The sequence below is a fragment of the Lucilia sericata genome, unplaced genomic scaffold, assembly GCF_015586225.1.
Source record: "Lucilia sericata isolate MDLA Ls3-8-SP2 unplaced genomic scaffold, ASM1558622v1 Contig000471F_arrow, whole genome shotgun sequence".
Classification (NCBI taxonomy): domain Eukaryota; kingdom Metazoa; phylum Arthropoda; class Insecta; order Diptera; family Calliphoridae; genus Lucilia; species Lucilia sericata.
In genome coordinates this window covers 61,316-77,857 of record NW_023994486.1, presented here as the reverse complement: position 1 = coordinate 77,857, position 16,542 = coordinate 61,316, and the positions used below count along the sequence as shown (strand labels likewise).

At 28.9% G+C, this 16,542-nt stretch overlaps 1 protein-coding gene across 1 annotated transcript; it reads right to left on the bottom strand.

Moving 5' to 3' along the window:
* Nucleotides 1-978: 978 nt before the first annotated feature.
* On the bottom strand, nucleotides 979-15,653 carry LOC119605292 (14-3-3 protein epsilon). Its single transcript, XM_037958320.1, has 5 exons — nucleotides 15,477-15,653; nucleotides 14,873-15,285; nucleotides 2,281-2,750; nucleotides 1,287-1,467; nucleotides 979-1,218 (listed from the first exon to the last, which is right to left on the bottom strand). Exons 2-5 carry the CDS (start codon nucleotides 14,934-14,936, stop codon nucleotides 1,163-1,165), a joined length of 771 nt encoding a protein of 256 aa, XP_037814248.1. The 5' UTR covers nucleotides 14,937-15,285; nucleotides 15,477-15,653; the 3' UTR covers nucleotides 979-1,162.
* Nucleotides 15,654-16,542: the final 889 nt, after the last annotated feature.

Sequence of the window (16,542 nt, the reverse complement as noted above, 5' to 3'; positions counted from 1 at the left end):
ATAATGTTATTTTGGTTATGGTCGGTGTGTTTGTCATTCAATACGTGCGTCTGTCTGTTTTTCTAACCATCAATCTTTATTTAAATCAATCAAGAAGTTTGCCTGCCTTTTTTTTCTTATACTTAAAAGTAAGAGTTTATATTAATTTGTTTTGTTTTTTTTTTTTTACTTTTATTAATTTTCTTTTTATTGTAATTTTATTGTGTGTTTCGTAGCATTTACTTAATCGAAAGAAAAGTACAAATAAAAAGAAATGTGTTTATGACTGATTTTGTTTTGTGAGTGTAAAAATTATATATTGACTTCTTATTTATTTTTAGCGAAACAGAGCGAAAGAAAATAAAATAATAATAATGATAGATTTTGTTTGTTTTTGTTTTATTTTATTTTTTGTTGTTTATTATTTTTTTGATGTATTTTTTGTTGTTGTTGTTTTGCTTTAATATATATATATTTATTTTTTTATAATATTTATTATGTATTAATGCAAAAAAAAAATTCACACATTTAAATGGGCATGGAGGGAGAGAGAGTGGGTGTAGGTTTGGGGCGGTTGTTAGCAAAAGGAGAAATTTCTTTTAATTTAAGAGAGTACATACGTTACACACGAGAGCGAAAGGACAACAACGAGCTGTTTTTATGTTTTATTTCTAAAATCCACAATGTAAGAGAAAAAAAGAACGTGTGAGAAGAGTACAGTTGGATGTGGAGTTGTAAAGGAATTGTTTTTTAAACAAAATAACCAAAATCTTTTTATATAGAAAATTGGGCAAAATATATGTATATATAAATTAATTACATTTTATTGTAATAATTACTACCAAAAAAGAAAAAAAAAACACAAAAAAATCAAAGAAAAAAAAGAAAAAACATGCTGCTGTTTGTGATATTTTTTTTCATATTATGAACTAATAGAGAACGAACGAACCGCGTGTATGAATGAACAAAATTTGTTTGTTTGTTTTTATAAGAAGATTATTTTTGGTGGTTTGTGGATGTTGTTTTGTGGTGTAGTAATATAACTGGAGAAACAGTTTGTTGTTTTCTTTTGTTTGTTTGTTTTGTTTTAGAAATAAGAAATGCAAATAGTAATTTTATAGGGGATTTTTTGTTTTTGTTTTTTTTTTGTTTTGTTTTGTTTTAATGGGGGTTGTTACTTAAATTACGACACATCCTGATCTTCAACATCTTGGATTTGCTCTTTTTGTTCACCATCACCTGGAAAATAAAACAATTAAGTTCATAATTAGTTATTTATTTCTGGAATTTGATCATTTAAAACTTACCATCGGCTTGCATATCAGACGTCCATAATGTAAGGTTATCCCTCAGCAGTTGCATAATGAGTGTGGAGTCTTTGTAGCTTTCTTCACTTAATGTATCCAATTCGGCAATGGCATCGTCGAAAGCTGCTTTCGCCAAGCGGCATGCACGATCGGGTGAGTTCAAAATTTCATAATAGAATACCTGGCAAGGAAGAGGAGATAAGAAATGTTGTAAATAATTGTTAAACTCGTTTTAAAGTTTAAAAAAAAGTACCATTTCACAAAAAGTACATTTATTACTTTTTTAAAAACTAAAAACTATGTACTACATATTTTACAAAATTATTCTATTTTCATAAATGGTACCTTTTAGGAAAGTACTTTTTTCAAAAATTTAAAATCTCAAAAAATTTCTTAAAAGCAATTTTAATAAAAGAACTTTTTTGTATAAACACCTTTTTAAAAAAGTACTTTTTCTTAAAAATGGTACTTTTTACAAAAAATAATCATTTCTGAAAACAAAATTTTTATAAAAAAAAGCTTTTTTTCTTTAAAAAAGAAAACCTTTACTCGAGAAGTTTTGATACAAAAAAGTACTTTTTCTTAAAATATACTTTTTTAAAATCAAAAGTACTTTTTCTTGACAAAGTACTCGCAAGTTCATTATGTTAGAAAGTATTCGAAAGTACATTATGTTAAAATGTACTCGAAAGTACTGTTTCTGTATTAAAATAACTGATAAAAAGTATGAAATCGGATAAAGTACCTTATAAAGTACTTTTTCTTAAAAGTGCCTTAAAAGGTACTTTTTCTCTAAATGTACCCTTTTTAATAAAAAAACATTTAGAAAATAGAGATATTTTTATGAAAAAGCTACATTTTCTTTCTGTCTAACGTAAAGAAAGCATAATATAACATGTCATAAAAAGTACTTTTAGGAAAAAAGTACTTTTTACAAAAAACTATCCATGCATTATTATAAAATCCTTAAAAAAATATATTATAATTTACTCACCGAAAAGTTAAGCGCCAAACCCAAACGAATGGGATGTGTTGGTGGCAGATCGTTCATGGCAATATCACTGGCTGCCTTATAGGCAATCAATGAATTTTCAGCAGCATCTTTACGATCTGAACCGGTGGCGAATTCAGCCAAATAACGATGATAATCACCCTTCATCTTATAATAGAATACTTTACTTTCGCCTGTGGTGGCACATGGAATGAGATGTTTCTCGAGTACATTTAAAATGTCCGAACAGATATCGCGTAGCTCTTTTTCAACTTGACCGCGATAAGTTTTAATCATTTCCAATTTTTCTTCGGCACCCTTATTTTCCTCTTTCTGTTCGATCGAGGTAATAATACGCCATGAGGCACGACGTGCGCCAATAACATTTTTATATGCTACCGATAAAAGATTACGTTCCTCAACGGTTAATTCAACATCCATTGAGGCAACTTTTTTCATGGCCTCAACCATTTCTGCAAAAAGAGAGAGAGAAAGAGAAAACGTTAATATTAATTAGTTACAAAAAACAAGAGTAAAGAGTAGAAAAATGTTGTATGCAGGCATGGAAAGGCATTGAAATTAAAAATTTTGGGTGTTTCGAGGTATTTTCCGATATCATAAGAACCAAAGTACTAAATTGTCCCTGATTGATTATATGTATAAAATAGTTATATAAACAATATTTGTAGAGAGTATAAAACAAATTGCAGTAGTCATGGATATAGTAATGACTAGTATAACTATAAAAGTAAGCCTTGACGTTACCTTGTAAGGAATAAAACAACATAGTAAAGCAACCAAACAAACATGCATTTAGTCAGTTAGACGTTGTTCTATCTATGTGTAATTCCAGTCGAAGATGATGACATTCATCATAGTTATAACCATAAAAGTTACAAGATTTTTTTTCTTTTTTTACGTGCAACGCATTATTTTTTGTTAAAGTTATTTGTATTTTTTGCAATTACTTTTTTTCTATACATATATTTTTTAACAGACTGATAACAAGAAAAAAATTATATATAAAAAAGTCTCATGTTGTTAGTGAGTGATTTTATTATATTTATTTCTTTGAAACTAAAGGGGTTTAGTCATTAAACAAGGTGAACTGAACTCAACTGAACACATACAACACTTTTTTATATGACTCATATAAATATCAAACATAGAAAACTATAAAAAAACAACAATTTTAATAAAGAAGAAAAAACACATAGAATAAAGAAAATTAAAAAGAAACGGTTTTAAAAAAAAAAGTTATCATGGCTTAACAGCAAGTATGTTTAGCAATTTAAATAGTAACAATTTTTTTTACATTTAATCTTAAAATAAACAAAAAATTTAAGATTTAAACATTTTTTACGTATGAAACTATTTGTGTAAATAACATTAGTTTAGATTTTCACTTTTTTTTAAACATTTTAACTTAATTAAGATTCGTTTTAGTTAAATAAGGTTTATTATTTATATTTTAATTTATATTGGCAAAGTAATAATAAACATTTTATTGTTAACAAAAAGCTTTATCTAAAGCTAATAAATCATTGAAGATTTTGAAATTTTTATCAAATTTTAAAGTTTGAAATTGAAAAATGTAAGAACCTGGGTCTCAATTAACTTCAAACTATATTTTTATAAATCTCGAACATAACTTCGAATTAGAACTGAACCAGAACTCAACTAGACCTCAACTAGAACTCAACTAGAACTAAACTAGAACTGAACTGAACTAGAACTGAACTGAATTAGAACTGAACTGAACTAGAACTAGAACTAAAACTGAACTAAAACTGAACTAAAACTGAACTAAAACTTAACTAGAACTGAACTAGAACTGAACTAGAACTGAACTAGAACTGAACTAGAACTGAACTAGAACTGAACTAGAACTAGAACTGAACTAGAACTAGAACTGAACTAGAACTAGAACTGAACTAGAACTGAACTAGAACTGAACTAGAACTGAACTAGAACTGAACTAGAACTGAACTAGAACTGAACTAGAACTGAACTAGAACTAGAACTGAACTAGAACTAGAACTGAACTAGAACTGAACTAGAACTGAACTAGAACTAGAACTGAACTAGAACTGAACTAGAACTGAACTAGAACTGAACTAGAACTGAACTAGAACTGAACTAGAACTGAACTAGAACTGAACTAGAACTGAACTAGAACTGAACTAGAACTGAACTAGAACTGAACTAGAACTGAACTAGAACTGAACTAGAACTGAACTAGAACTGAACTAGAACTGAACTAGAACTGAACTAGAACTGAACTAGAACTGAACTAGAACTGAACTAGAACTGAACTAGAACTGAACTAGAACTGAACTAGAACTGAACTAGAACTGAACTAGAACTGAACTAGAACTGAACTAGAACTGAACTAGAACTGAACTAGAACTGAACTAGAACTGAACTAGAACTGAACTAGAACTAGAACTAGAACTGAACTGAACTAGAACTAGAACTAGAACTGAACTAGAACTAGAACTAGAACTGAACTGAACTGAACTAGAACTAGAACTAGAACTGAACTAGAACTGAACTAGAACTGAACTAGAACTGAACTAGAATTGAACTAGAACTGAACTAGAACTGAACTAGAACTGAACTAGAACTGAACTAGTGAATTACAAAACTATATCGGCTATAACGTTTAGTATCGGACTGCCTAAGATCACAGTCCTAATACCCGTCAGAGCAGAATAGATACAAAGAAAATGTTTAATAGTCTATTTCTCGTTATGACAACTTCTACAGTGATTTAAAAGATTGGTAATGCTAAAAAGAGTCTCAGAAGTATTAAAGTATCCATAAGCTTGCAATGGTAAAAAGTTACGTTCTTATGATTTCTATTCAATGATTTAAAAGAATTTAAACAGAAGAAATTAATCAAATCTATTCTATTTGTCTTCTCAAAACATAAGTAGTAAACCTCCCAATCTATCAATTAGTTTCAAAATTTTGCGCCATCTTGTCTATGAGTTCATACAATAGTTTTCTAACAACAATAGCTAAGAGTTAAGATTTAAATAAATCACCAAAACATTCAATTGCTAATTTTTCAAAACACTTAAGTGTTCTATAGAAATTTTATTCATAAAACATATATTTTCAGCTATTGTCTACATGTAAATTTATTTATTAAAAGTTTTTTATTAATAGCCTAAATTAAATTGTTATAAATTAAAAGAAAAAAAAACTTTACAAAAGCAAAGATTTAAAAAAATGCATTTGATTTTTTTCCCTTTCTACACTGACACTTTCCTTAGTTAGTTGGTGTGTGGTATTGAAAAAAATTTTAACTTTTAACATGGTTAAATAAACGCGTTTGCCATTAGCCACCAACCAACCAACCACCAGCCAGCCAACGCGTCAATCAAATCTCCAGTGTACTACGTTTGAAAAATAAAACATGCGCAAACAAAATACGTCAAAACTATTATAAGAATCTAATTTTTTTCTATATGTAGAGTATGTACCTCAGCAATTCGAAATGAAATGAAAAAAACAATTTAAGAAAAAAAAGTATATGTCGAGAAGAGAGTAGTGTATGGTTGGGGCTGGCTAATCAAAAGAAATATTTTTTGTATTGTTGTATATTGTCTTGTTAATATTGATGTAGATACAAGTGAATTTTAATTTGTTTAAAATTCTATTTTGCAAAAAAAACAAGTAAGAGTGTTATATTCGGCTATGCCGAATCTTATATACCCACCATCAAACCTCGTTTGACTCGAATGAAACTTACTTATGTCTAATTTCATCTATATATTCGTATTTTTAGGCCAGTTATAAGCGTTAAAGTAATTTTCTGAAGGGGACATTATATGGGGGGGGGTAGGGTCAATTATGGGTCGATCCTCATAAAATTTGGTAGACAGAATTTGGTTCGTATAAAATTTATTTGTGTCGAATTTCATCGCTACACTCGTATTTTTAAGTCATTAATGAGCAGTCATTTTCTGAAGGGGACCTTATATGGGGGGTAGGGTCAATTATGAACCGATCCTCATAAAATTTTGCACAGTGATTTTGGATCACAAGAAACTTACTTATGTCGAATTTCATCGCTATATTCGTATTTTTAAACAAGTTATGGCTGTTAAAGCTGCTTTTCTAGGGCCCACTTGTATGGGGGCTATCCGAAAACGTGGACCGATATTGCCCATTTTCAATACCAAACAAACCTTACCTATAAGAAATATTTATGTGAAATTTCAAGCCTCTAGCTCTTTCCATTCGGACTCTATCGTGCTTTCAACAGACAGACAGACAGACAGACAGACGGACGGACGGACAGACGGACAGACATGTCTAGATCGTCTTAGAATTTAATGAGGACCCAGAATATATATACTTTTGTGGGTCTCTGACCAATATTTCGATGTGTTACAAACGGAATGACAAAATCAATATACCCCCCATCTTTTTTGATGGTGGGTATAAAAACACATACAATAAAACTATAAATTATTTTTCTTTTAGTAAAACTAACAAAAATAGGTTTTTCTAAAGAAATATGTAGTTCTTATTCTAAAAGAACTTCGAAAGAAGTAGAATTTATAAGCTGAATGTGGTGAAGAAAGAGGCTTAAAGAAGTTTCTTCTTTTCCATGATTTCTATTTATGTCTTTTGAATGACTTTAACAGAAATCATTCTAGATGTTATTCTTAAGAAGTGATTTTAAAGAGAGGAAGTGCTGAAAAAAGCCTCAAAAACAGTGAATTTAATAGCAGCTTGTCATGGGAAGAAGGTTCTTTACCTTGATTTCTATTTATGACTTTCGAATGACTTCAATGGAAGTTATATTCGTGCTGAAAAAGAGCCTAAAAAGCAGTGAATTTAACTCGATTTGTTATGGGAAAAAGGTTCTTTTCCTAGATTTCTAGTCATGGCTATTGAATGACTTCAACTGAAGCTATATATATGGAATTTTTAAAAAGTTATTTGAAGGAGAGGAAATGTTGTAGGAGAACTGCAGAAGCTGTGAATTTAATACAACATTGTCATAGAAATAATTTCCTTTATGATTTCTATTTATTATTTATAAATAACTTCAAAAGAAGAAAGTTTAATGCAGCCGAAGACGTGGATTTAATACAAACTTGTCATAGGAAGATCTAACTTAAAGATTCATATTCATTGCTTTGGAATGACTTCAAAGAAAGAGATTTTCATGCTATTTTTAAGAAGACATTGTGAAGAATGAAATCAGTAGTAGTGATTTAAACGCTAACTTGTCATAGAAAAAAGTTCTTCTTAAGGACTTCAACTCTTTGCTTTTAAATATTTTCAAGAGAAGTCATTGTTAAGTACTTTTTTAGAAAGTTTAAGAAGTGATCCTGCAAGATGTTTAAAAGAAGTTTACTACTTTTACCAAGAACTTTACTAAAAGTTATTTAACATCACTTCCGCTACACTACTTTCGAAGTAGTGGTTATATTCTTATTAGAGATCTAATTTGTATAATTAAAACTTATATAATTAAAAAATCTAATTAAATTATATGAAATCAAAAAAAAAAAAAAAAAAACTTCGTAAAAAGTTAACATTTGTCTCTTCTATATTAAAGAATCTAACAAAAACAATAACATCAGCTGAAAACAGCTAGAGAGCAGCGTTCATAAGGAACACATTAAATAAAATTTATTAAGTATACCTATACACACTGTATTAATCTAAAACATGGAACAAATATGGATGGATTGGGTGTGAAACGAAGGGGACAGAGAAAAAGTGAAATAACAAGCGTGTATTTATTTGCAAAATATTGTGCAAAAGACAGACAAACTGACAGACAGACAATCAAACAAAACTGGCCGTCAAGCTAGGCAGGCAAACAAGTAGACAAACAGCTAAATAGTCAGACACTCTGAACAGACCACAGATAACCAGACGACATCGTGTGTATAAAGTTCTATAAGAACAAGAACAACAAGAGCAAGTAGTAGCAGCAGTAAAAATGACAACAAGCAACAACAATTTTGAATAGCAGCAACAGAGAGTAGAATATAATTTTTGAAAAGAAGTTGTTGCTATTGCCGGCTCGGCTAATACTGCTGCTGCAGCTATTGCTCGAAATGGTCGTCATCGTCGTTCTTCGTTAGTAGATAGAAACAAAAGTTAAAAGCAACAGACAACAATACAAGAAGAATATAAAGAACTCTTAACAACAGCAGCAGACAACGCAAAACTTTTGTTGCCACTGTAAAAAGATAGATTTAGCCATGCGTGTGAGCAAGACAAATCCACCACCACTACCACCGACCATCGCAAGCAAGCGAGCTACTAAACAAATCGCTACACAACACTCTCACTATAGCCAACAGATTCTTGTACTATATCTCTCTATATAATAGAGTTTGTGTTATAATTGTATGTTTAAATATTTGAAAAAGAATATTGGACAAAAAAAAAATAACGAAAAGAAACTTCATCAGCAACACACCACGTAGTACCACATCTTATGGTTCTTTTTTTTAATTGTCAAAAGTTAGCAGACGCGATTTTGTTGTTTGCTTTGATCTGATTTTAATAATGTAATATCTATTGCCAAAATTTTCGCACGAGTTATTGAACTTTAAATATTTTTTTTTTTTCTTTTGGGGTTCATTTTATAAAACTGATAAGAAGGTTTTTACAAAAATAAAGTATTGTATCAATATTTAATTTGTATTTGCATCATAAAGACGATGTCTACAATAAATATGCAATAAATATGCAAAAAACTGGTTAGTTTACCAACTAACCAGTTTTTTACATATTTATGTCTCAATTCCCTTAAGGGAAATATTGAAATTCTTTAGTTTACATGCGATATTGTTTTCATTAAGAATATTAATCTTCTTACATGACCACGTAAATCCCCTTGGAAACGCTAGCAGTTGCGTAATTCTTATTGCGTGTCCCTAAAGTTTATACAAAGAGAATAGGGGTAGCATAAAGGATTCCTCTATAACTGGTAATTATGTTAAGTTCAGATTGATGACAATTTGTTATAGAAATGTATATGTTCTTGACATAGTATAGGGATAAAATATGACCAAATTGATAGGCCTATAGAAAAAGACTCGTCCTATAGTCCTGACTGTAGATTAAACTATAGTTCAGACTTTAGAATAAACTTTTGTTTAGATTATAAACTTATCTAAAACCAGACTATAGACCAGATCATAAACCAGAATATAAACGAGAGTATAAACTGGACTACAAACCTAGACCAGACTGTAAACTAAACTATAGACTATAACATGGACTGTAGAATGGACTAAAGACCAGGCTGTAGACTGGACTAAAGACAAGATTGGACTATAACATGGACTGTAGATAACATAACAACCTGTTAATTGGATTACAGACCAGACTGTAGACTGGACTAAACACCAGACTATAGACATAACTATAGCATGGACTATAGACTGGACTGTAGACTCGACTACAGACTAGACTGCACTGAAGACCGGACTATAGACTAGACTAAACACCAGACTATAGACTGGACTAAACACCAGACTATAGACGAGGCTATAGATTGAACTATAGACCAGACTATAAGTCATACTTAGAAAAGAGACCACATGTTCTGACCACAGATCAATATAAAGTCATGTCTCTTCTCTCTATTCAAAAGATATCGAATAATTTTGAAAACAAAATAACGAAAAATTTTATCAGTTTTCTTTAAAGACCTAAATAAGTTATTCAGAACAAAATAATTACACATTTATTAAGAATATTATTCAAACAATTATATCACTTCTAGTCATCACTTCTAAAATAACTCATGATTTTAAAAACTATGTGCATTCTTGTGATTTCTTATCAATTTTCTATTTCCGTTTTCTTCTTCAAACATTCAAACATCTTCAAAATATCCCTAAACTTGTTCTGACACGCTTAAACTTAAATATAATCTTTTTGCAAATGAATTGATTTGATAATTTTTTGCTATTATTAAAAATTTTGTAATTTTTCAAGTATTTTGATAAAATTCTAAACATTAGACAATGAAAACTAGTTGGTCGATAAAGCTCAATTACCCTACACTCTTAAAAAGTAACTTATAAAAGCAAAACTGATCATTATTTATATTAAAATATAAAAAAATATAATCAATATTCATTAAATTATGTTTAAAAATGCGTCAATTTTTAGTATCAAAGTATACAGGAACAGATATAACATATATAAAACGATCCTACACCTAAAAGAAACCTTTTTGTAAAAGAAAAATTTCTTTGTCAGCATCATTGATTACTCTATGTTCTATTAAAAAACAAAAGTAATAACAAAATGTATATATAACAAATTACAAATCAATGATAAATTTTACAACACTTGTTTTTTACAAATGCCGGACTAAGGCAACACCGCTACAACCACCTTCCTTTCTTTTTTTATTGCATGATTAACATCATGGTGACTACAAGTCTAATTTCAAAAGAAAAGTATAATAAAAGAAACAATTACATTTTGGTTATTTTGTTAATACTAACACACACACAAACATGAAATTATTATTATATTTTTATTAGAAATGCTCCAGTTTTTTCCTTGGCAGTTTATTTTTTTTTTTTTTTTTGGAAGGGGAGTGGTAGCAAGGTGGGTTAGTTAAGTTTAAAAAGGTTTTGTGTTTTTTTGATAAGGGGATGAAAAATTTTGACTGACTGGCAGTTTTTTATTGGGTTCAAACAAATAAAATTGTTTGGTTAAATTAATAAAATGACTAACATGCAAAAAAATAAATATGAGTTGCCATTGCTAAGTTAATTATATAGAAATTAATGTAAATTATATTTATGTCAATTTCTAAAAGTATTGTTAATGAGAAAAGATTTTTTTGGGTTTCTATAACAATGAAAAGTAAAACGTGTAGAAACAAACATTAAAAAGGGAATAATATTTGGATTAAATCTTACATGAAATGTTTTATTAAAGGAGAACGAACAACTTTAAACTCTGTTAAGCTAATTGCAAGTTAAAGTTTTATAGTTTAAGTTAAACTTTATTCTAAAGATGTTAAATTAAAGTTTACTTAAACTTTTTAACAAAGTTAGAAAGAAACTCAATGCTTTCTAAAATTTACACGCAATATTTTTCATTAAGATTATAAATATTATAGGTACTTCTTACATGTGCACGTAATTCCCCTTGGAAATGCCTGCCGTTTAGTTATACTTATTACATGTTCCTAAAGTACATATGATGAGAATAGGGGTTACTTGGAAGATTTCTCTATACTGGAATGTTCGAAAGTTTACAGAACTTTTTGTTCAGGTCAAATTAAAGATAATGCAAATATTCTTAAATATTATCAAATTACAAACCTATAGAACCCATATGCATAGGCAAAGAAGAATCCTCCTCCTACCTCTACGTTTTTTCATAATTTATTAAGAATTAATAAAAATGATACTTTTGTAAACTTTTGTTTAGATTTGAAACTAAACAGGCTATAAACCAGATTATAGACAATACTTATAGGATGACTATAGACTGGACTACAAACGTGACTATAAAGTGGGCTGTAGACTGAACTATAGACCAGATTATTGGCCATATTATATCCTACACTATATACCAGAATAGGAATAATTCAAACTAAAGATCAAACTATATACCTACCACACTACAGACCAGACTTCAGACAAGACTATAAACCGGAGTGGACTATAGACAAGCCTATATATCAGACAATAGAGTGTACTATTGACTGAACTATAGACCAGACCATAGAGTGGACTACAGAGTTTACTACAAATAACAATTTACACTAGACTATGGACCAGATTATAGACTCGACTCTAGACTATGCCAGACTATAGACTAAACTATACAATAGATTAAAAACTGTGCTATAGACCAAATATAAACTGGATAATATACCACACTATAGACCGTAATGGCAATATTTCATACTGTCTTTAAAAACATGATAGAAACTATGTTCTACGCAATGATGGACATTTTCATAAATAGCGACTGTCAAATGACTCCCACTGTTCTGGTTGGTTTGTTAATAGTAATTTTTGGATTTATTTTATCAATTTTATTATTATTTTCAGTGATTATTTTATTTTTTTTTTTAATTTTTCATTTTGCAAAACTAATGTTTATCAAAAACAGCTGTTTATTCTTTATGTTTTTTGTCCATAAAGTTGGCAATTCTAATAAAGTTAGCGTCTATTAACTCGTTACAGAAAAACATAAACATCGGTTAAACTCTGTCAAAATTTGTTTCAGCAAGTTAAACTATATTTAACTGAGTGTTAAAAACTCGCCCTTAGAACTTTATACAAAACTACCAAGTCCAAGTAATTAGTCAAAAATGTGACATTAAATAAATAATAGATATGTGTCAATAATATAATCAATATATAAAATATTTGCACTTTTATAACTAACAAATTTTCCTTTACTATTTAAACAAATATTAACAGATATTTTTCGAAAAAAATTATGTAAATAGGTATAAAGTGAATCATATTTTTCACTCCCTATTAGAAGTTATCTTTTGTTTAATTAAAAATTTCTAACCTGCTTCGTAAATACTTTTTAATTTTAACAATGGTTTATAAAACAAATCTTATATGGGAAATCTCTTTTATAAACCTTTTGTAAATTGTAAAAGTAATTAGGAATTGAAAAATAAAATTCTTGAGTTTGTGTAATAAATGAAAAAAAGTACGTCATGGTAACCCTATAATTACAAACAAACACACACACACATCTATTCAAACACATACACTCATGAAGGTTGTGGTTGTCAACGCGCAGAGCAACAACGATCGATTCATTCATCGATTTTTCGCGCTTATACAAAATATAAAGAGAAGCAAAAAAAAACGAAATACATATAAAAGAAAATCTACAAAACATAAAAACTTCAAAAATATCCAAAAGAATTATGAAAAAATAACAAGAAATGAAAAGAACTAAAAAATATTCAAAGGAATAAAATAAAGAAACAGACGAACAAAAAAGAAATATTTTAATAAAAGAAAAAAAAAGAGAAGTTAACACAAACACCAAAGAGGAGGAAGAAGAAAGAAGAATAAAAGTAATATGCGAAAAAAAGTTTATATCTAGTTGAACTATTCACGCTAACAGGATTCAAATGCAAAAGCAAACAACTAAAGCAAGTGAAATGGAAGATATAGCGAAAAAAACAACATGATGATGATGACGAAGATAATGACGATGTTGTTAATAGAAGTAAAAACCACATTTTTTTGGAAAATATTTTTTCTTTAAGAAAAAATATAAAATTATTTGATGTTCAATTTTAGGAAAGGAATTATTCTATAAAAATTAGATATACTTTCAATATCTTTAGTTTACACACTAACGCCACCACCCTAAAAGGAAAAATTTTAGGGTTTTTTAACCCCCACCCCCATATATAGATTTATTTCAACTCGTTAAAGGAAAATTATGTATACACTTGATTTTTTTCAGAACATTCTTTTTTGCCAAAAATTTAAATAATTTAAAATTTTCTTTATATACATTGTATTTAATTGAAAAAACACGCCAATTTTCAAGCCGGTAAAAGAACTGGTTTTTTGTTTTTATATTCTTTCAATTTCTAGGAAAAATTTACTCATCGTTTTTTATTTAAAAGACTTTAAAGACCATAATTTGTTGGGCTAACTACTCTAGTGTTGCTGAACCAGGGATGGCAAGTGCAATTTTTAAATTGTACTTTTTGTTTCCGATTATGCTAAATCAATATTTTTTTGCAAACTTGTATCAATATAAAAAAATCATTTCAACTCGATTTATTTTTGTTTTAATTCATGGATTTGTCAAAAGAGTGAATTAGTCAATAGACTAGTCTATAGACTAGAGAAATAACAAATCTATAGATAAGAGAAAAGTCTTGTCTATAGCCTAGATAATCGATTATTTAATAGAATAGATATCCGTTTAGTACAAAGACTAGACAATCGTTCAGTCTATAGAATAATACAAAGACTAATTCATATTCTTCATATTCATATTCTTTAGACTAGATAAAAGACTAGTCCATAGACTACACAATAGATTAATCTGTAGACTACACAATAGACTAGCCTATACAATAGCTCAAAGACTAATTCATAGACTAGACCGAAGTAAAGTCATTAGACTAACCCGTAGTCTTTAAACGTCTATTCCTTCCTTTTAATTTTCGGTTAGATTATTTCAATCAGCAAAATACTAAATTTAAAATTTTACCAAATAGGTCATTGGTGTACCAGTGTACACTTTTAAAGATCGAATTGTATAAAAAAGTACAATTGTACCAATTTTGCCAACCCTGCTGCTGACGCACCAAAACGTTTTTTATGGAAAAAAATAAGACAGACAACTCGAAACAGCCCCACATGAGCACATGCATACACATTTTTTAAAATTTAATAGATATAGAATGAAAAAATCTAACTTTTTTGATTTTTTGCAACTCTAGCCCTCTTAAACTAATCCAAAAAGTGTGTTCCGGAGGGCAGCAAGTTTACAAAATCACAAATTCAGATTTCTTTTTTTTTTTCACTTTTTTCTTAAACAGTTCTAGAAGATATTTTTTCTGTATATTACTCACCATCATAGCGTTCTGCTTGTTCGGCTAATTTAGCCTTGTAAACATTATTTTCACGTTCAGACATTGTGCAAAATATTTAATTTGTGTAGAGTTGAATAAAACTTGTTTTTTCTTTTTGTGTAAAAAAAATCCTTTTACGATTTTTTCTAATTTTAAATTAAAAAATTTCGTTTAATCCCGGCGTCGTTGTGCTTTTTTTTGTGTGTGATTTCAAAAAAAATTTTTGCTCGTCGCCTTCGTTCCGAATTTTTTTCTTTCTGTTTTAAAGCTTTTTTGCTCGACGTTTTTTTCTCTACTACGTTTTTCTTTTTGTGTGTTTCTCTGACAAGCGCCGCTTCTTCTATACTTTTTTGTTGTTGTATTTTTTCAATGTCGTTGGGTGTACGCAGGGTATGGTCGTCGCTGTGTAAATCCTGGTCAGAGAGAGAGAGAGAGGGGGAGAAGAAAAAGAAATTGTTTGTTTTATTTGCTTTTCTTTTGAGAAAATAACTCTTTCTTTAAAACACTGCAAGTCTTATGCCAATTTATTTCTTTTATTATTATTTATTTATTCTATTTTATTTATTACTTTTTTTAATTAATTATTTACTAAATAAATACACACTTTTCAGCTGGTTTGATGATCTCCGTCGTCTTTACGCCGCCGCTGCTTTTTTCGATTTGTATAGAATCGTTGTCACACTAGTTTTTCGTTCTTTGTCGCTTGCTACAATCAATATGGCCGCACCTAAAATGCTTTCAATATAGTCATCTCTTTTTGGCTACTGCTAATGTGTAGAAAATTTAAAAATTTTTCAGTTATATATTGGTAGCATTCTTTTTTGTAGTTTTGTAGCTCGCAATGCCTAGTATGCAAAATAATTGGCAATGCAATTTTGTTTGCGGCATATAAAAGGTAGGGTTGTATTTTCAAAATAGTAGGAATAAATGATAAAATTGTGTTGCCAGATGTGATTTTTTTTTGGGAAATAAAATTATATTAGTTTTTTTGAAAAGTGTTCTAAGACAGTGAACCAGGGAGTTATAGAATAATCGGTATCGTAGGCCTGTTATGGAAAGTTTGTGCATCGACTAATATAAACTCTGTGACATTTTATTCAGAAAATTATATCTCTATATGTATTCACCGTTTTAAAGCGGTGAAAATAAAATCTTATTTTGGCTTTTTTTCGGTAATGGCCAGTTTCTATCGGCGACTACGATTAATTAGAGTTTTGTAAAATCAATTTTCAAGCAATAGACTTTTTGTGGAATAAAGTCGAAGTCAACTATTTTGTTCAAAAAAAGTCTAAAAGCCGACTTTGAAGTTAAAAGTCGAAATAAGTCGAAAAAGTTGGAATAAATTGAAAAAGTCGAAAAATGTTGAAGAGCTGAAAAAAAGTTAAAAAAAAGTCGATATAAAAAATAATTAAAAGCTTATTTTTATTTTGGTACAAATGGACATAGTTATGTTAAAAACGTACATAATAAAAATAGTTTTAATAATACTTATATTTTTTTGCAAACATATTAAACTAGAAACTTTATATTTTTAACATACTAAATATTGAAAAAGAATTAAAAAAGTTAACAAAGCCTACAAAAATCGAAAAATGTAAAGAAGTTAAAAAAAGTCGACAATTTGAAAATTGTAGAACAATTTTTTAAAATACAAACAAGTTGAAAAATCG